This window comes from Mytilus californianus, unplaced genomic scaffold (genome assembly GCF_021869535.1).
Source record: "Mytilus californianus isolate M0D057914Y unplaced genomic scaffold, xbMytCali1.0.p SCAF_7, whole genome shotgun sequence".
NCBI classification, from domain to species: Eukaryota; Metazoa; Mollusca; class Bivalvia; order Mytilida; family Mytilidae; genus Mytilus; species Mytilus californianus.
In genome coordinates this window covers 1,805,695-1,828,273 of record NW_026262723.1, presented here as the reverse complement: position 1 = coordinate 1,828,273, position 22,579 = coordinate 1,805,695, and the positions used below count along the sequence as shown (strand labels likewise).

The following is a 22,579-nucleotide window of genomic DNA, read 5'->3' as shown; positions in this document are numbered from 1 at the left end:
CTCGCGCATATTCATGCTTATTTGGCGGTTTTTCCTTTGATATATTGTTTTTTTCTTTGATCTTTACATTTTTGCACAATCTCAGCATTTGCTTCATGAAAACTCAACAGCTCTGATACATAATTATGTAAGTGGGTTGGAAATAAATATTAAATGGTTTGGTTGGATATTAAATTATTCATTATTTACTTGGTTTATTTTCAGAGGAGAAACGTAGTATTTCATGGTAATGGAGATTTATCAAAACAGTGAAGCAAACCAGTTCTCTTGTGGTTTGTGTGGTGTAAATTTTAGTCTCAGCTATCTTTTACGTAAACATATTAAAACTCATACTGTTGGAAAATACAAATGCAACCTATGTGAAAAAGCTTTTCACGCGATCAAAGTTTTAAATGTACACACAAGAACACACACAGGTGAGGGGCCTTATAAATGTGACGTGTGTGGTCAAGGTTTATGTTCAAATCAATCTTTAAAATCTCACACGAGAATTCATACGGGTGAAAAGCCGTTTAGATGTATAGTATGCGAAAGACGGTTTAAACATCGTTCACATTTGTCAAGACATATAAAAATACACACTAATGATAGACCGTACGTGTGTAATGAGTGTGGAACACGATATATTGGGAGAACAGACTTAACACGACACATGATAAAACACACCGAGGAAAAAAGTACTGTGCGTGAAAAACCGTATAAGTGTGATGAGTGTGGTAAATGCTTTAAACATGATAAGAATATGAAAAAGCACATGAAAACACATAACTTACTCATAACAAGCACATCTGATAAAAGTCAAGAAATAGGTATTAGTAAACCTACCGATGACATTGTAATTGTACTTCACAAATGTAATTTTTGTGATGAAGCATTTAGCCAAAAAGGAAATATGTATGCACACCAGAAAACACACAAGAATGATAAAGAATTGAAATGTGATGTATGTGGTAATGGCTTTCCACAAAATATTGAGTTACAAGCGCACATAGAAATACACACTGGTGAAAAACTTTATAAATGTTATACGTGTGGCAATGAATTTATTTCTAATGCAAATTTAAAGATTCACATGAGAACACATACTGGCGAAAATCCGTTCGAATGCGAATTATGTGGTAAAAGGTTTAATCATGGTTCACATGTGTCACGACATATGAAAATACATACTGGTGAAAGACCATACGTGTGTAATAAGTGTGGGAAAGGGTTTATTGAGAAATGTGACTTAAAACGACATGATATGAAAACACATACTGAAAAACTCCAAAGTGTCACGAGTAACACGTATTCCGAAGAGAACAAGACTGTTCTCATATCTAAGGAGGAAAACTCTTCTAAATGTGATGAAGTTTGTAGTTTACACGTGAAAGAAAACGAGAAAACACAAACGCTTATTAAAAATGGCGAATCTTTTAAATGCAACAATGAAATAAATAAGTTAGACGATTCATGTCTAACTTCAAAGAATCATACGGGAACAGCTAATGGCTACACCCACACAACTGATGTTAAAGGTGAAGGTCAAAGTGAAAAGGAACACATACAGACACACTTGAAAATTTATACTAGTTTAAAACCTTTCAAGTGTAAGGATTGCGTGGAAGAGTTTTTGAAGGAGAGCAGTTTGCAGTCACATATGATCAAGCATTCAGGAGAGCAACCTTTTAAATGCAAGGAGTGTGGTAAAGGTTTTATGGGAGAAAAACGATTACAGTCACACTATTTAGTACATTCTGGAGATAGATCGTTTGAGTGCGATGAATGTGGCAAAGGATTCATAACAAATAGTTCTTTAAATGCACACTTGATAACGCATTCTAGTGACAGACCTTTTAAGTGTGTTATATGTAACAAAACATTTAAGCAGCAGGCATGCTTACAAAATCATGCAAGAATACATTCGCCTGAAGACCAGTTTGAATGCGATGTATGCAACAAACGCTTTGCTGCAAGAAAAAGCTTAAGAAGGCACAGACGAATACATACAGGAGAGACAAGCACATGCAATATCTGTGGGAAGGAGTTCACTTTTATTGATAGTATGAAGGCACATATGAGAACACATACTGGTGAAAAACCATACATGTGTACTAAATGTGGGAAGCGATTCAGTCAATCACAAATTTTGAAAAGGCACATGAAAATCCATACGGGTGAAAAACCTCATATGTGTGATGAGTGTGGTAAACGGTTTATTGATGGCAGAGACATGAGGAGACATATGAAAATACATACTAGGAAAAAAGTTAATTGTACTTAGATTAAAGACTAAGAATTTATGAAATGGCAGACCACATTGAAAAGAGGCGGGAAAATACCTCCTGAATTTATTTCACAATAGGGTCGTACATTAGCAGTACGTTTTTACATGATAACATATTCGTGTGTGTATATTTAATTCTAGAACCAGGGGCGTAGCTACCAGGAGGCATAACAGCACGTGCATCCACGTCGTTTTCACAAAAAAAAAAAAAAAAAAAAACAGAGAGTGAGAGGGAGAGGGGACAAAGTTAACTTATAGGAATTAGTCTTTCTATGTATGCATTTTAAAAACTACACAAATAATACGAGCAAGAGGAATACACATGCAGCGAAATTTTTAATCCTGTAAGACATGTATGTGTACGATAATTTACATACAACTGGTGTTAACATGGCGGAACTTTTTATATTACGGACATTGTTAAGAAACAAAACAGCTACATAGTTGTCGGTACCACCACCATAACGTATACTCGCCTTGGGTGCAAACAAACAACATAATCCCTTTAGGGTTAACAAAAAAACTTGAAAATTATTATTTTCCGCTTCTCCCGAAAGCACACATCTTACTAAAACGAAGACTCTTCAACTCGTATCGATCCGGGAATAATGACTGTTACCTTGTGAACTAGTTCAAAATTGACCAAGTATGTAGGTCTTGACAACACGAATACTTCATTTTCACAACACGTAAACGTATTCCCGTCCGGGTGTGCATGATATATTTGCTACTGGACATTAATAACCATTTGATCAATCAATAGTTTCCGTAAACTAATAGATGAGAAGTTGGTACTGCTGTTATTATAAAGAAATTACACATTTTCCAGTACATGTATTACATGAAAAATTGATTGGTTGATTAAATAGGGAATCACTGAAGCATGATTGGCGCGGGCCCCCTCTTTAAGCAGTCAGTGGGCCGCCACTTATGAAAATTTCTGGATCCGCCACTGATTTGGTTTTCGGGGGGTGGGGGGGGGGGGGTCTGAGATATTCAAGAGAAAAAAATCTGGCCCTGATTTTTGCCTTAAAAAAAATTCTGGCCGTACCAAAAACAGGCGTAATTTGTTTTTTTGGTTCACATGTAAATCCCAGGACACCCTCAGAAAATCAAATGGTCCGTGCCTATAAACTCTTGTTGGTATTTGAATTACTATTCTTGTGTTTCTTAATGTTTTTAAAAGGGGTTTAGACTAAAGAGAGGGATGTGACCGGAATGTCTGTGTCGCCGAACTGGTATACTGAGTACGTTTTTCAAGGACCGAATGCAACCTGACTGCTGGGTGTGTCCTTTAGGTCTCCATTTCTCGACCGCCATTCAGAACTTCATTGACATTTCAGCCTCATTCGTAGCCTTTGGTTGATTTGGAACCACTCACTTCCCTTTTTGGGTGAAACATTTCAACCATACATTTGGATAAAAATTGTTTTTTTTTGTCCGGCTTTCTTCGTGTCGGTCGTATTGTAAATTTCACTGAATGTTCGTATATCTTGTTTACAACAAGAAATCTGTGAGTTTATGCTAACTAATCGTACAGCAAACGTTAGTCACCGTTGCAATTTTTTGTCTCCCCTGCGACTTGTGTCACAAAAAAAAACCCCGAGACTTAGGGATAGTGATTCGGCGGCTCTTGAATTAAAAGCTTAATATTTCAAGGTAGGATATATTGATGTTTCATACTTTGTATATAGATGTCTTATGTTACAAACATACGATGACTAGGGAGATTTTTTCCATGTCCATTTTTTACTGACAAATCCCACATTAAATATATTGGTACATAGCTTTGGATCCATCCAATCATTTTATAATAGACAATTGATGGGGAGAATACGGCATCAACAATGTCCAACCCTTACACTTTAATTATAGAATATACATGCCCCACGTCAGGAACCGTTAAATTTTTCTTAATATTTTTTTGTTAATGTTACTTATTTGTATTGTTTATTGGTTATTTAGTAATACAATTGTTGTAGTTCATTTTTATAAATATCTTTTTCGAATTCAACAGGAATATACACACTTCAATATTATGGACATATGAAATAAAGCACAAAAAACTTATTTGTATTAACACGACATGAATGTTGACATTCCATTTTAAATTTTCTCGGTTTCATAAATGTTTGGACATGGAACCCGGGTAGTGTAATTCAACTTGTACAAGTATCTGGGCCCGTATGCATAAAACCACTTTAGTAAAGATATTAAATCGGAGTACTAAGTTATCGTATGACATGTAGAAAAATCGGTCCGTTCAGAACAAATCTTGAATAGCTTTATGCATACGGGTTCAGAATTGTTATATTCCATCATTGCCTTCTATTATCGTACGGCCATTACTACATGTATAAGCGTAGTCAGTTTAGACTAAACTCTAAAATCGCTCAACCTGCAACTAATTGCAAGTTTTTTACAGTACAAATTAGAACATATACTTGTACTAAATATAAAAACATATTAAAAATCTTCATTTATATTGTTTGAGGAAAAGATTATTTTAGGGTGAGAAATGTGGTTTTAGTCTCGCCTTCACAGAGCCAAAAAGCGAGACATATGTATGTTGTTGTCGGCGGTGGCGTCGTCAACAATGTATTAGTGTGTGATTAGGTCTAGTTTACGGTGAACCACTAGTGTGAGGTCAATGATATTTGGTATGTAGTTGTATAAGCATTGGCATATATCATTTCCATAGAGATTCGTTGGCCCTGTCCCCCCAGTCATGGTCTATTTACGTTTGCATAGTTTACATGTATTGGTTTGTGATTTATAGATCGGTTTAAGATAAACAACTAATGTTAAGTTAATGGTATTGGTATTCAAATGTATTGGCATTTGCTTGCGGCTTAGAAAAGGAAACTAAGAACACATGACTTACAATAAGTTTAACAAAGAATACAAAAAAATGTGATAGCTAGATAGATATTTGCTACCCAACTGGGAACTTGGGAGTCTCAGAATTTGAATTTAGAAACACCATGATAGCTGTAACCTTTAAATGTTGACAATTAAAAGTACTTAGAATAAATGACTCAAAAACAGTTTTACCGAAAATTGTTTTTCATCATAATTAAATGTATATGTTATTATGAAATTAGGTAGATTGTTGATATTCTGGCATACTTCTAAAATTATTTAATACCCCCCCCCCCCCCCCCCCCCCCCAAAAAAAAATGAAGAGGAAAAAATTTGGGGTTATATAGGAATCGCTAGGTCCTGTCTATCCTTCCGCCTTCCTGTCCAGATTATTCTGTTTGTACCGTAAAACTTCGGTTAACCATGCTTAGTATGGTCAGGTTGCTCTGACATTGACTTACCCTTTTGATAGTAAAACCAAGTCTAATTCGTGTTTTGCTCACAACTTTTGTACTGTAAAACATACTAAAAAGTAAAATCACAAAAATACTGAACTCCGAGGAAAATTCAATCGGAAAGTCCCTAATCACATGGCAAAATCAAATGACAAAACACATCAAACGAATGGACAACAACTGTCATATTCCTGACTTGGTACAGGCATTTTGAAATGTAGAAAATGGTGGATTGAACCTGGTTTTATAGCGCTAAACCTCTCACTTGTACGACAGTCTCATCAAATTCCGTTATATTCACAACGATGCGTGAACAAAACAGACATAATAAATAAAATAGTCAAAATATGGGCACAGCAGTCATCACTGTGTTACAATATCAAAACAAATAATCATTTACAAAAAAGCACAAAAGCCTCTATCAAATTAAAAACCACATTCATTGCTTCGCGTTTCTGACGTCAGAAAAAGTATACGTCACATAAAAGAAATTTTGTCGTTCAATGTTTATTCAAAACAATTTAATAATTTCACATGGGGAATGTTGGTATACAGGGTTAAAAAATCAAAAGTTATGTTAGAATTAATTTCAGAAATAGACCGAGATTTAAAATTGTTCAGAAGTTCTTTAGAATTTTTAAGAATCCACATATGGTTAATACCACTACGCGAGTAAAATAAATTTGTCGTTTGTCGTTCAAAGTATTTTCAAATTTATAATAGAACAATAACATAATGACATATAATAGAACAATAGCATAATGACGGGATCTTTTAAAGTACAGAGTCACGTTATAAGAACCAAAGAAACACAAAAAGTCGCATATACAAAACACACCAGCAAAAATGAAAGATAATACAAACACATTGACGGGATGTATAAGTATCGAGCCTCGTCAAATGGATATCACAGAAAACAAACCAAACAGTAAAAGTAATATTAATAATAGAACAAAGACAAACGAAAGAACAATATAACACGTTGTTAAGATGATAAACAACGTCAGTACGCAGAATCTATAATTCAAGACCATCATGTATTATTTGTGAAGTTGATACGGAATATTTATCAACAAGGTCTTGGTACCTTCCGATGAACTTTTTTAGAAAAAGGACGAGACGTTTTTTGACATGCCCCTGGTTCATTAACTTTCTGCTCAGACACTGGTGACGTTTTACAAAGTCTGAGTAGGAGCTGCAAGCTCTTGAATATCGAATAAGTTGGGAAATGTATATCCCATATGCAGGTGAAGTTGGTATATTGCTACTAAGGTGGGGGAAATTTATAATTTTAAAATTAAAATCGTCTCGTTTGTCATAGATTCTGGTACTGAGATGACTGTGTATGTCAAATTCGAGATATAAGTATAAAAATGAGGCGGATGAAGCCGTGTCTGTTGTTTCTTTAATTTCTAGTTCTGGGGGATATATTAATGGAACCCAATCAGAAATGTTCGGATTGTTAATGGAAGGAACATCATCAATATATCTAAAAGTGAAATTAAATAATCTGGCTTCTTTGATCTTCTTGTTTTTGGCAAGTGTCTGAAGGAACTCCGATTCATATGAAAATAAGAAGAGGTCGGCAAGGAGAGGCGCACAGTTCGTTCCCATAGGAATGCCGACAATTTGTTGAAAAAGTCTACCTCCAAATTCTACAAATATGTTGTCGATAAGAAACTCCAGCATACTGATCACTTGTTCTTCTGTGTAGCATGTTTTACCCTTTTGTTCACTATTAACAAAATATGCCTTATGATATCCCAAAGTAATAAATTTATAGCGTATGCTACCATTTTTATGATGAAAGGCATTGTGGATTATTTCTTTCAGGCGATTTTTCAATTTCACATGGGGAATGGTGGTATACAGGGTTGAAAAATCAAAAGTTTTGATAGAACTAATTTCAGAAAAAGACCGAGGGGCGAAAGATACCAGAGGGAAATTCAAACTCATAGATCGAAAATAAACTGACAACGCCATGGCTAAAAAATAAAAAGACAAACAGACAAATAATAGTACACAAGACACAACATAGAAAACTAAAGACCAAACAACACGAACCCCATCAAAAACTCGGGGTGGTCTCTGGTGCTCTGGACGGGTAAGCAGATCCTGCTCCACATGTGGCACCCGTCATGTTGCTCATTTTATTACAAACCCGGTAAATAGTCTAATTTGGTAGGTCATATTGGTGAAAAGGGAACCGGATAGTAGTTACCTCATAAGGAACATATCCGATATCATATGTGAAACGGATATTCCATAACGGTCAACGAACTCGTGATGGCGTCCGTAAAATTTACGAAGGGATGATTTCAACTTCACCATTTGGAACTCTTGGTTTAATAGCTTCCTTGTGAGTCAGTCCATTCTGACCTTGACCTTTACCTCTGACCATTATGATAGTTAACTTTGTCCAATTTGTGTCCGGTTTATAAAGTTTGTACTTTTAAACTTTGGTTTATATATCTCGGAAGGCAGTTGCATTATGGTCTTTGAATGTGTCATATTCAAAAGTCGGATCACTCTGACCTTGACTTTGTCGTTTGATACCTATGATAGTAAAACCTTGTCCAATTCGTGTCTGCGTCATATCTTGAATGTGTTCCTTAAAATTTTGGTTAACCAAACACGTTATTCAGTTGTATTATGGGCTTAGGGTGTGTCATATACCAAGGTCAGATCATTCTGATCTTTTACAGTTGACCCCTATGAGTTTTTAAACAGTGTTTGGTTTGTGTTTGGTGCATAACTTTTGTACTGTAGCACTTAGAGTGACAAAACTGTGTACGCAGAAGCATCATACTGACCTTGACATTCAATTTCAGAATTTCCAGTATGCAAACCTCACACTTTGTTCCTGGATCAGTATGAATCATTCAGATTGAACTATCATTAACAATGTGTCAATTTAACGCAAAGTCGGAATGACTATATAAAATGAATGGCTGAAAACTAAAAATTTCAAAATGGCATTGCCCCAATGCTGAATTTAACAGCAGAACTTAAAATATATTTCAGGGTTATTCGTACCTCTACGAATCTAGAGTACATTAACTTTTACTTCCTGTCTACATATTGCCGTTGTTGATTAAATACTTTCGTTTGATGTGTTTGAGCTTTTGGTTTTTCCATTTGATTAGGGACTTTCCGTTTTTGAATTTTCCTCGGGTTTCAGTATTTTTGTGATTTTACTTTTTCATATAAATTAACCTTTACTACGATTGTATTGGTTTTAAGTTTGCTGTCTTATTTAAAAATAGATGTTGCATTTATTTCCAATGAAGCAACTGTCCATAAGTGTTCAAAAGAGGAAGTTATATAAGCAATTATAGATCACCATACGGTTTTCAACAATGAGAAAAACCCATACCATATAGTCGGCTATACAAGGCACTGAAACGTGAAACAATTCAAACAAGGAAAAACGGCTTAATTGTATTCTTATTCAATCAATAACAATACAATTGACAAAAAATAAATACGAAGGACATGAGCCAATCAAATGTACTTAATCACAGGCCCCTGACATGGATGGGCACATTAAGAATGTAACAGAGCTGGCTGTCTGGGTATTGAATTATAAAATGATTTTAGCTACAGTAAGGTTCCAATGGAGAATTTCAAAATTTTACATGATTAACATATAAAAAAAATGATTTTTGATGATTGCTGATGAGACAAACGATTTAGTAACAAACATCAAAGCTGTGATTAAATTCATAAAGTGAAATAATACACATCTACCGTTGCTAACTTTCCACAGGTGCTATCCAGCACTTTGATTGTTAAAGTCTTCCAAAAGAGTTTCAATTGACACCCAGTACAGCATTTAAACAATGTTTTCAAAATTTTCATGTTTATTCAAAAGTAATCAAAATTATTCAGGGTCAGCAAACTTTTCAACTTGCCAATGTTGTTCGATAATTTAATAAAATTGTAAATGGAAATGGGGAATGTGTAAAAGAGACAACAACCCGACAAAAGAGCGGAAAACAGTCAAAGGCCACCATTGGGTCTTTAATACAGCGAGAAAATCCCGCACCCGGAGGCGTGCTTCAGCTGGCCCCTAAACAAAAATGTGTACTACATGTAGTTCAGTGATAATGGACTAATACTAAACTCCGAAATATATAAAAGAAACTCAAATTAAAAATCATACAAGACTAACAAAGGTCAGAGGCTCCTGACTTGGCTAAGTATAGCATTTATTGTACTTTATTTAAAGTTTTTTCTTGTAATTCTCAAAATTTGTCATGTCAAGTTACTCGTATTCTCGGCATTTCTTACCCTCCAGTAGACGGTTTTTTTTTGGTTTATTTTATTAAGCCTTCCTTACCTTGTTACAATAATAATGGTTGGTTATTTAAATAAAAATAAGAAGATGTGGTATGATTGCCAATGAGACCAAATTCTTTTGTGTGTTTGATAATTTTGAATTTTCAGGTTTATTGTATTACCCCTATGATTTCTTTTCTTCAAATCTGGGATTTAATACTAACATATATATAATATATTATGTCCAAGGACAAATTTACCTCTTTCAACATACTACTTTTTCTGCTGCATCTTCAATTAATCTATTATATTTATCAACTAAGCAGTGGTGGATCCAGGGAGGATGGTTCCGGGGGTTGGAACCCCCCTTTTTTGACGATCAATGCTTTTGAATTGGTTGAACCCCCCTTTTATCCTGGGTTGGAACCCCCTTTTTAAAATGGCTGTATCCGCCCCTGACTAAGTAAATAGTAATCCATTACGTGTTTATCAACATCTACACCATTAAATGATTCAATTTTGACAATTTTAATTCTTGATCAAGAAACTCGAGAAACCAAGGACGTAACGTCACAGTACCCAAATTGCATCTAGTACTCAAATTACACCTTTTCAACAAAAATAACTGCGGAAATCTTACAAGTTTTCTTTGAGACCAGAGACATATAATATGGGTATTAAGCAATCTGAGAAGTATACCAGTATATCACATATCTTTATTTATAATCAAAAACAATTGTATTATATGTCTCTGTTGAGACGAAACAATTAATATTTTTATGATCTGATATTATATACACGTCTTTTGACATAGGTAAATATATTTAGATATACACAAAACGTTAACAGTAAATATCAACAGATGAAGCATTCACTGGACAAAGTAAAATCTACGGAAACGTCGCCATTCGACGTTCACAGAAAGTCATCTTCTCAAAATGAGCAACAAAAATATGTTACAAGGATCTTATTTCTTAAAATATGAATAGACAGCATGGACTAATGTCAAATTCAAATAAAACAAAACAGCTGTTATTCGAATTTTAAGAATGTGAATTTAAGCATGGATGCAATTTGGGTACTCCTCATTACAGAATCATGGATCGTTTGGAGGTCGGTTCAAACCTATTTTTTCTATGATTCAATAATGATTCAAAATTAAATTGGTGTAACTATAAAGTGAATAAGGATACGTCTACAAAATTAACACAGAATGGAAACTTTTGTCTGGATCATAAAAAAACGTTGGTGAAAAAACTCCCAAAATAGGTGCAATTCAGATGTGGATTTGGGGAGGGGGAGGGTGCCCGTCCCCCTTTTGCGTGAAAAATTTGGGTGATTATGTAGGGAATCACTGAAGCATGACTAGAACGGGTCCCCTCTTATGCAGTCAGTGGGCCCCCTTATGAAAATTTCTGGATCTGCCACTGTAATTTGGGTACACTCACGTTATAATTACATGTATTAGAAATACTCATGCTAGGGTGCTACCATTTTATTTTTATGGGGCTAGGATGAAAAACTTTGTCCTGTTTTTTTTTTTGTAATCTCTGTCCTGCCTTTTTAATTTTTCACTGTATTCGGTCCTGCCTTTTTTTATTAGTTTATCCTGACTATTTTTTATATAAATTGTCATCCGGCCTTTTTTTTTGCCAAGTTGCTCATCCTGCCTTTTTTTTACTCAAAACTCCTGTCCCGCCGTTTCTTTTTTGAATTTCATCCTAGCCCCTACATTGTAATAATCAGTATCTTCCATAGATTTAATATCCAGTAGTTAAAATGGTAAAATATAATGTCTTTTTGGTGTATCCATGGCAACAATCTGCATTTATTTGCTATAAAATAATTCAAAAAGGGGGGTAAAGATGTCACATATTTCCCAAAAATTTGGCCAGAAGTAGAATTTCTATCCCTTGGAGTGATACCTTTTCTGAAACTGTTTACATATATCTATCAAGACATCAAATAAAAATCATATGTCTTTCGTCTCATTTTTTTGAAAAATTGCGTCAAAAACTTCGTGTAGAAAAAAAAGTGTTTGTAAACATTACATTAATTTCTGGATTTATGGCGGGTCTATCTATGAAAATACGGACAGTCAAACAGAAAAATGTCAAAAATACTCTTGATGTTCTTATAAACCAACTTTGAAGTCTAAATTAGTACTCAGCTTTCTAAAAATGAATTTCATTGCACAATAACTTTCATATTTGAAAAATCCACATGGGCCAAAATGCGAAACCACACTCCTAACTGTGTATTGCTACATTAATAGTAAATATTTTTTTTTCAAATTCTCCCTTTAATTAATTTTCTGTGTTCTGCTAGCTAAAACGAGTAAAATCGCCTTTTATTTTTGATAAATTGGTTGAGTAATAGATATTTTATGAAGGTTAGCAGTTGACAATGAAACGCGACAAAACCTGATTTAAAGAAAGGTGCCAAGTTAAAGGGTAAAATCTCATTTCTACCTCAGTTTTTGTTAAAATTTAAAAAACTATACCTCTTGTGTCAGTTTTGCAATGTTGAAAATCTTAATAAGATCACTGAAGATGCAGAATTGTACAAAATTTAGCAATTTAAAGCATGAAAATGTTAATCTTTTATGTGTATTGCATACCAAAAGCCTTGATTAAAAATTTTGGTAAAGGGAATCAATTTCCAACAGCTGAATCAACTATACATTTAATATATACCAAATTGTAACATGAAATCTTGATAAAAATAATAATTTGATATATTCGCAAGAAAAAATACAAAGCGTTCAATAATTAGGCTACTACATACAGCGTAGTCCCCCCGAAGCAATGGTTAAGCCAATAGAGAACAAATATAAGCTTTGCGTCAAAACGTCTAGTTTTGGTTGCTTAAGACTGTAAACAATAATATTAATATGTATTGTCATTCTTTAACACTTTATCCCCTCAGACGTTGATTGAGAATCTAAATATCAATAGATTTGTGGTATGAAAAGTCTTAAATTATGCTCTTCTGAGCTTTGTTCGAATGCCATAAGGTAGCAATACACAGTTAGAAAAAACATGTAAAAATTAACTCTCATAAAGTTTACCATCCCCTTTTCTTTGCTTTCTTACAAATTAAGCTTATTGTTTGTGTCATATATGTGCATATGTTTGCAATCAGTATCTTCCATAGATTTAATATCCAGTAGTTAAAATGGTAAAATATAATTCCATTTTGGTGTATCATGGCAACACTCTGCATTTATTTGCTATAAAATAATGCAAAAAGGTGGGCAAAGATGTCACATATATTTCCCAAAATTTGGCCAAAAGTAGAATTTCAATCCCTTGGAGTGATACCTTTTCTGAAACTGTTTACATATCTATCAAGAAATCAAATAAAAATCATATGTCTTTCATCTCATTTTTTTGTAAAATTGCGTCAAAAACTTCGTGTAGAAAAAAAAGTGTTTGTAAACATTACATTAATTTCTGGATCTATGGCCGGTCTAGCTATGAAAGTACGGACAGTCAAACAGAAAATAGCCCATAAAACATGTTAAAAATACTCTTGATGTTCTTATAAACCAACTTTGAATGCTAAATTAGTACTCAGCTTTCTACAAATGAATTTCATTGCAAAATAACTTTCATATTTGAAAAATCCACATGGGCCAAAATGCGTAACCACACTCCTAACTGTCACGGTATTGCTACCTTAGTCAGTATACGTCCTTGAAGAAACCAAGCTTTATTTGCAGGAATCCGCCTAGTTTTGAAAGCTGGGTCATCATTACTCACATTTCTGATTAAATCATTTAGAATGATTATATCTTGATGTTTTATATTTCAGCATAAATAAAAAAAGTTCATTTGCTTTTAAATATTTAAAATTTCCCGCCTTCATTTCTGAAGATCATTCACCTGTAAAATTATCGTTCTTTGGATAACCTGATCTGTTGACATCCGAAATATATTTGCAAAAATTAAATCATTTTGTTGATTGTAAGTATAAATAGTATTACGTACGTTTTGCAAACTCAAATATAGTTTGCATGCGATTATTTTTTGTCAATATAATTACGACAACCATTCAAACATTAAAATTAATCCTCGATTACACATATTTATTGCTTAAACACCGTTTTACATTTTACTCCCAGCACATGTACTCTGCACAGGTATTAAACAGACGCATTCTTTTAGGCACACACATATATAAACATATATTACTTTCAGATATTGGACAGAGTTCCATATGGCATCCCACGGATTAAACTGCCAGGTGTCGTGTTCTGATGTAGGGTGGGTGTTAGTGCCTAATGTGTATTTTTGTACAAATTGTCACAATTGTATTGATCATGTATGGAACGCTGTCGGTGACTTCGAGTTTTACTATTTAGTCACAGGCACTTGTCTATGAAAAATCCTATATTCTTTAGTGTATTTTTTTCTTAAGTGTCAAATGCCTGCGTATTTAGTGGGGACATAAAAAAATCAAGATCGTTATAAAAGAAAGTTGAATTAATCTAAACATTGATTAAGCTAAAATGTGTACTTATAATTACTTATGATTATATAATTCTTCCAGATTTTCAGTAATTATTAAAAAAAAACAAGTGGACACATTTAATCGTGTAACATATGTCAAATATTCATTACTAGTGGAGGTTTTCTCCCCGAGGGTATCTGCCCAGCCAATTAGTGACCATGAGTCTGCACTTCTGTGTAATACTAGCCCGGATTTTTTTTTAACAAAAAATCAAATTGCCGAAATTGTCTATTGACTGCTTATACATGTATAACATACAGGTTTAAAAGTTATAATCATAAAATTACGAGTTTTCATCAATTTTTTCGTATTTGCCTATTATCTTGAAAATTATAAAAATCTTCAAACGTATAGGTCAGCTGACATATGTCCCCATTCAAAAGCATTGCTCTTCAAATAAAGGGCGTTCCAACCACCGGGCTCCCCCTTTTTGGACCCGCTACTGATTAAAACAGTGCATGTATATATATATATATAACAAGTTGTTTGTAAACCTTCATATTTTTAAATAATTTATTCTCTAGTATACTATTATAAGGGAACGACTATTTAACCTACAGGGGGTACTTTATTTTTTCGTTCCACAGGAGCATGACATTTGTTTTTTTTTTGTTCCACAGGAGCATGACATTTGGTTTTTTTGTTCCACATGAGCATGACATTTGGTTTTTTTTGTTCCACAGGAGCATGACATTTGTTTTTTTTTTGTTCCACAGGAGCATGACATTTGTTTTTTTTTTGTTCCACAGGAGCATGACATTTGTTTTTTTTTTTGTTCCACAGGAGCATGACATTTGTTTTTTTTTTATTCCACAGGAGCATGACATTTGTTTTTTTTTTGTTCCACAGGAGCATGACATTTGTTTTTGTCACGCAAAGAACGACAATTTTTTTAAAGAACTTAAAAATTAAATTTAACGACAAAAACTCTTGATCAGAAAATCTTATTTTTTTTCTCTCTTATTTCTTTAAAATTGGGAATCAGATGATAATTTTATTAAAAATATATAAACCCCTGCCCATCCGAGTTAAATGATCGTTCCCTACCCAATTTTGTTTTCAAATGATTTCAACTGTGAAATATAATACGTTTACATCAGTACTGTAAAGTTTCACGCAATGGCTCACGTATTTTCTTGCTAATTTGGCGGCATTTTCATTTGTTCTATTGTTTTTCTCTTTGATCTATACATTTTTTGCCAAATCTCAGCATGCATTTGCTTCATGAAAACTTAACAACTCTGATACATATGTACGTGTGTTCAATACATAGACATATTAAATGGTATGTTTGGATATTAAATTGAGCCATGTTTACCTGATTTATTTTCAGAGGAGAAACGTAGCATTTCATGGTAATGGAGATTTCCCGAAACAGTGAAGTAAACCAGTTCTCTTGTGGTTTATGTGGTTCGAATTTCAGTCTCAGCTACCTTTTACGTAAACATATTAAAACTCATACTGTTGGAAAATATAAATGCGACGTATGTTATAAAGCTTTTCACGCGATCAAAGCTTTAAATGTACACACAAGAACACACACTGGTGAGAGACCTTACAAGTGTGACGTTTGTGATCAAGGTTTAAACTCAGTAGCATCTTTAAATTCGCACAAGAGAATTCATACGGGTGAAAAGCCGTTTAGATGTATAGTATGCGACAAACGGTTTAATCAAAGTTCACATCTGTTAAGACACATAAAAATACACACTAATGATAGACCTTACGTGTGTAAAGAGTGTGGAAAACGATTTATTGAGAGATCAGACTTAAAGCGACACATAATAAAACACACTATTATAAAGGAAAACAGTAATGTGTGTGAAAAACCGTATAAGTGTGATGAGTGTGGCAAATGCTTTAGATATGGTGAAAGTATGAAAAAGCATATGAAAACACATAACTTACTCAAAATAAACACATCTGATAAAAGACAAGAAATACGTAGGAGTAAACCTACTATTGACATTAAAATCATACTTCACAAATGTAATTTTTGTGATGAAGCATTTAGCCAAAAAGGAAATATGTATGCACACCAGAAAACACACAAGAATGATAAAGAATTTAAATGTGATGTATGTGGTAATGGCTTTCCACAAAATAATGAGTTACAAGCGCACATAGAAATACACACGGGTGAAAAACTTTATAAATGTTATACGTGTGGCAATGAGTTTATTTCTAATTCAAATTTAAAGATCCACATGAGAACACATACTGGCGAAAAACCGTTCGAATGCGAAGTCTGTGGTAAAAGGTTTAATCATAGTCCACATTTGTCACGACATATGAAAATACACACTGGCGAAAGACCATACGTGTGTAGTAAGTGTGGGAAAGGGTTTATTGAGAAATGTGACTTAAAACGACATGATATGAAAACGCATACTGAAAAACTCCAAAGTGTCTCGAGTAACAAGTCTTCCGAAGAGAATAAGACTGTTCTCATATCTAAGGAGGAAAACTCTTCTAAATGTGATGAAGTTCGTAGTTTACACGTGAAAGAAAACGAGAAAACACAAACGCTTATTACAAATGGCCAATCGTTTAAATGTAACAATGAAATAAATAAGTTAGACGATTCATGTCCAACTTCGAAGAATCATACGGGAACAGCTAATGGCTACATCCACACAACTGATGTTAAAGGTGAAGGTCAAAATGAAAAGGAACAAGTACAGGCACACTTGGAAATTTATACTAGTTTTAAACCTTTCAAGTGTAAAGATTGCGGGAAAGAGTTTTGGCAGGAGAGCAGTTTGCAGTCACATATGATCAAGCATTCAGGAGAGAAACATTTTAAGTGCAAGGAGTGTGGTAAAGGTTTTATGGGAGAAAAACCATTGCAGTCACACTATTTAGTACATTCTGGAGATAGACCGTTTAAGTGCGATGAATGTGGTAAAGGATTCATAACAAAAAGTTCTTTAAAGGCACACTTTATAACACATTCTAGTGAGAGGCCTTTTAAGTGTGTTATATGTAACAAAACATTTAAGAAGTGGGCACACTTACAAAATCATGCAAGAATACATTCGACTGAAGACCAGTTTGAATGCGATGTATGCAACAAACGCTTTGCTGAAATAAAAGGCTTAAAAAGGCACAGACGAATACATACAGGAGAGAAACACACCTGCAATATCTGTGGGAAGGAGTTTACTTTTATTGATAGTATGAAGGCACATATGAGAACACATACTGGTGAAAAACCATACATGTGTTCTGAATGTGGGAAGCGATTCGGTCAACGACAACATTTGAATAGACACATGAAAATCCATACGGGTGAAAAACCTCATATGTGTGATGAGTGTGGTAAACGGTTTATTGATGGAAGAGACATGAGGAGACATAAGGAAATGCACACTAGGAAAAAAGTTAAATGTACTTCAATTAAAAAGACTTAGAGATTGTGAAATGGCAGACGACATTGAAAGAGGCGGGAAAACATCTTCTGAATTTACTTCCCAATAGGGTCGTATTTAAGCAGTTCGATTTACTAAAGTTTACATGATCACATATTCGTGTGTGTATATTTTGATTGTAGAACTTTGTATTTTGGTTAATATTGTCATTTTTAGGTTGCTACGTTTTATTCCTTACATTTTGACTTTAAACGCAAGGTCATGTCGAATTCAAACATGTGTCTCATCCTGCTACTTAAAAAAGGTCTGAAGATGGTACGAAAGTAGAAGTTGGAAAAGTTTTGGAATAAATAAAGTATATATGATTTATTAAAAACAGTAACTGTTATACTGTTCAGAAGTGCATTTTGTCTCGCCTGCTACTTCTGTCCCTATTTCTGTTTCAGAAAGCGAGACATAGGGATAGTGATTCGTCGGCAATGGCGGCGTTAACTAATTACTTAAACACTTAATATCTCCGATGTTAGAAGACCTGGATGCCTCATGCTTTCTGTATAGATGTATAGACAAAGTCCTCTGTCCAACAGCAAACTAATTTTATGGATCAGTGAACAAGGTTCAGTTTTCGTGGTCAAGTCCATATCGCGGATACTATAAGCAATATGTCTACTATATTTGGTGTCTGAACTAATGAGGGTAAGGTGTACGTGTTCAACTGGCAGGTGTCATCTGAACTTGATCATTTTCGTGTGTTAATTTGACAATGTTAAGTTTTTGTGCTTTTGTCTATTTTCAGAAATTCAAAGCAATACGTAGAGTGTACATGTCTGTCTGGTAGGGTTATTATGACCTTGACTTCATTTTCATGGTTCATTGGTCAATGATAAGTTTTCGTAATTGTGTGAGTTTGTCAGATACTATAAGCAAAAGATTAACTATATTTGGTGTATGCATGGAATAATTGTACAGTGCATGTCTTTCTGGCAGGGTTTATATGACCTTGACCTCTTTTTCATGGTTCATTGGTCAGTGATAAGGTTTATGGGTTTGGTCTGTTTCTCGGGTATACTATTAGCGATCGGACAACTATAATTGGTGTATGGAATGATTGTAAGTCTGGCATGGTTCAACACACCTTGACATCATTTTAGTAGAAGATTGATAATGTAAAGTTCATATGATACTTGTAGTAAAACCTTCATATTACAGTTAAACAGGCGAGACATCTCAGCGTGTGCACTCTAGTTACACAAACCTAAATTTATATCTGAAGTAAAGCTTCGTATAGTCTTTCAGATACACATTAATTCGGCTTTAGTATGGGTGATTGTCCGATGCAATTTTACAAAATCTATAAAATTTGAAATGTTTTATTATACTGTCTTCAACATAATATTCAATATGATAATAGATATAAGAAGATGTGGTATGGGTGCCAATGAGACAACTCTCCATCTAAGTCGCAATTCATAAAAGTAAACCATTATAGGTCAAAGTACGGTCTTCAACACGGAGCCTTGGCTCACACCAAACAGCAAACTATAAAGGGCCCCAAAAATTACTAGACTCGGCTAAGTGTAAAACCATATGCATTCAAACGGGAAAACCAACGGTCTAATCTATATAAAAAACGAGAAACGAGAAACACTTATGAACCACATCAACAAACGACAACTACTGAACATCAGATTCCTGACTTAGGACAGGTGCAAACAATTGCAGCGGGTTTAAACGTTTTAATGGTACCAAACCTCCACCCTTATCTGAAACAATAGTGTAACATCACAACATAGAAAGTCACATTATAGAATATCAATCAAAAGACATATTAACACAAGTGAATATACACTGAACGAATAAATTTGATTTATGATACAATGTAAATACAAAATCGATAAAATAAGGGATGAATAATTAAAGTAACAGTATTGTATCGTTGTGAAATGTTAAACAATTTCAGAAAAACAACAAAAAGCTTGAACAAAAATCCGCCATTTGCAATAATATTAAACACAGGTAAATGAAAATAATTTGTTGTTAGGTATAATACATGTACAGTTCAAATCGAGAAAGGAAATATTTTTACAAAATAAATAATTTTGATGTTCATAGTACGAAGAAGAAGTACGATAAGGTTTATACTAATTTGAGGGAAACATGTTGTATAGCATTCAATAAAAGAAAAAGAAAAAAAAAACTAACTTATTCTTTTATATTTTTTGTAAATGTGACTTATTTGTATTGTTTATTGATTATTGTTGCTATTCAGTAGCAATCAAATTGTGCGGAGTATATTTTTTACATGGATATCTTAAATTGTCTCAATGTTTTTGGAAAATTAAATTTAAATTATAAATTTAAAAAAATATTTGAAGAAATTATATGATATGCGTGCGCACTGCATATCTGACTGGTTTCTATAGCAATCAGCTAGTAAGTCATCTATAAGTCTTTTGTTTTGACATCTGGATGATTGATTGATTGATGAGTGTTAAACGCCACTTTTAGCACTATTATTAAATTTTAAATGGTGTCCAGGAAGCCGGAGAGAACCATGAACTTTCGGTGGGAAAACTGACAAACATTGTCAATTAACATTAATTGGAGTCTAGCGTACCTTTAAAATTAAGAATGGAAATTGGGAATATGTCAGAGACAACAACCCGACCAAAGAGCAGACTACAGCCGAAGGCCACCAATGGGTCTTCAACGCAGCGAGAAAATCCCGCACCCGGAGGTGGTCCTCAGCCGGTCCCCGAATAAAATTGTGCACTAGTTCAATGAAAATTCACCATATAGTCTTTGCTAGCCAAGGCCAGGGTTACTATCCAACCCCCTAGAGGAGGGGACTTTCTAGGGTGTGCTTGACTATAGTGATTCAGCACGAGGTTTTTGGATTGATAAGGTTGTACATGACTTTTTGTAGACAATAAACGGTAGCCCATCATGAACAAATACGTGAGCAATCTCTGTTTAAAATTTGATAATGAAAATCTTTGTAATAACGTCTATGGATTTTTTAGCAAAAATCATGGCTTTATTTGCCACAAAACACCATTTTATATTAAATGCAATGAAAGAATAAACAGTTTTGCTTTAAACAACGTTTCCCGTTGGTATATGTTTAAATTACACATCACTTTTAATCTGTATACTAGTATTTGCTGTTTTGATATTGTAGCACTCTGAAAATTTTGTAACTTACAGAAGGGGATATAAACGGTACCTTAAAGACGAATAAGTAATTATAAAGTCAATGATATTTAATTAGCAGGTAGTTGTTTAAGCACTGGAACACATCATTTCCATAAATATTTTTGGCTTTGTCCCCCTTAGTCATGGCCTATTTACTTTGAAATTTATAAGTTAACATGTTAAAGTTTAATAAAAACCACTAATGAAACTAATGGAATAATAGAAGGCATGAAGTTCGTTTTAGCATGTCTCACTGCAATGTCTCGCCCTCTCACCATGGTTAATTGACTCTGAAACTCGCCTCGACGAATTTGAAAAAGCAAGACTTGGGCATACTGTGTTTGACGGCGGTGGCAACGTCAACAATCATGTATTAGTTTGTGAATCGCTAAGTTTTATTTTGAACCACAAGTGATTTTTGGTATGCAATGGTATGAGTCCTTGCACATTTCATTTCCATGGAGATTATTTGACCTGCTACCTTAGTCAGTGTCAATATTGGCCCTCTTGGTGTCTTTTGATTCTGAAACTTGCGCAATTCAATCGTTTGCATATATATATATATATTAGTGTGTGATTAGGTCCACTAGTTGTAGGTTAATGAAATTTAGTATAAATTTTTATGAGTATTGATATATTTCATTTTAATGGTGCTTATTTGGCCCGCTCCCTCAGTCATTTTCTACTAACTTCAAATGTTTTGCATAGTAAGCATGTTACAATAGTACCGTTTCAACTTCAATAGTTACTTATAACATAAAGGCTAGACAAACATCTGTGTCAACACTTTATTTTTATGTTTAAGGTGGCTGGGTGGTATAAATATGTAATATAGGATTTTGCTAATTTTTTTTATAAATGAACCTTATCATGTGCTTAGTGGAAAAGTAAAATAAAAAAATGGGTTCACCGTCTAGTTAAGAATTTTTGAAGGGTTAAAGTTTATTGGTTTTCGTTCAAGATTACTATAGAAATGATAGGGAAATGAATGCAAAGCTAGTTTTATTGAAGAATCTCTCATGAAACTTAATATAAGATTTTTTTATATTTGTGTTTTTTTTTGTTGCTTCAATAGTCTTTTTAATTAATCAAAAATAAAATCAACAAGTCACCGTCTAGTTAAGACAAAAAATTTACATCATTAAAAATAATGGATTTTTTTCAAATAGGGAGATAACTCTGTCTTTGACACATTTTTCTAATTTTGGGACCATATATAAACAGACCTGGTTATAAAAACTTGATAAACCTTCTATACATGTAAGACCATATATAATATATTTAATATTTCCAAACAATTGCAGTTGATTTGCACATTGGTTGCCATGGCAACCAGCAGTCAAAATGGAAAATAACTCATTTTTAGGTTTTTTTTTAATTTTCAGTTCAAATTCAAGACCATACAATTTGAAAAATGAGCAGGCAGTATCTACTTTAATAGGGATGTGTTTGTTTATAAAACCTGCATATTTATATGAACTGTGGAATCCCTGGGGCAAACAGTTCTTAGTTTGTCTGTCCGTTCTCTTGCTTAATACCACTGGTTTCAGTTGATAATTTAAGTATCTCTTGCTTGATTGTAATAAAACTTGGAGACTCCTGACTTTTTTTATGAAACCTAGACTCACTCAGAC

The 22,579-nt window shown here is 33.8% G+C and overlaps 2 protein-coding genes across 2 annotated transcripts; both read left to right on the top strand.

Annotated features, from left to right (window-relative positions):
• Nucleotides 1-214: 214 nt before the first annotated feature.
• LOC127709401 (zinc finger protein 260-like) lies at nucleotides 215-4,336 on the top strand. The gene has a single exon (XM_052214922.1). The coding sequence runs from the start codon at nucleotides 224-226 to the stop codon at nucleotides 2,261-2,263; it is 2,040 nt and encodes a 679-aa protein (XP_052070882.1). The 5' UTR covers nucleotides 215-223; the 3' UTR covers nucleotides 2,264-4,336.
• Nucleotides 4,337-13,756: 9,420 nt separating this feature from the next.
• On the top strand, nucleotides 13,757-19,959 carry LOC127709400 (zinc finger protein 260-like). Its single transcript, XM_052214921.1, has 2 exons — nucleotides 13,757-13,832; nucleotides 15,713-19,959. Exon 2 carries the CDS (start codon nucleotides 15,732-15,734, stop codon nucleotides 17,790-17,792), a length of 2,061 nt encoding a protein of 686 aa, XP_052070881.1. The 5' UTR covers nucleotides 13,757-13,832; nucleotides 15,713-15,731; the 3' UTR covers nucleotides 17,793-19,959.
• Nucleotides 19,960-22,579: the final 2,620 nt, after the last annotated feature.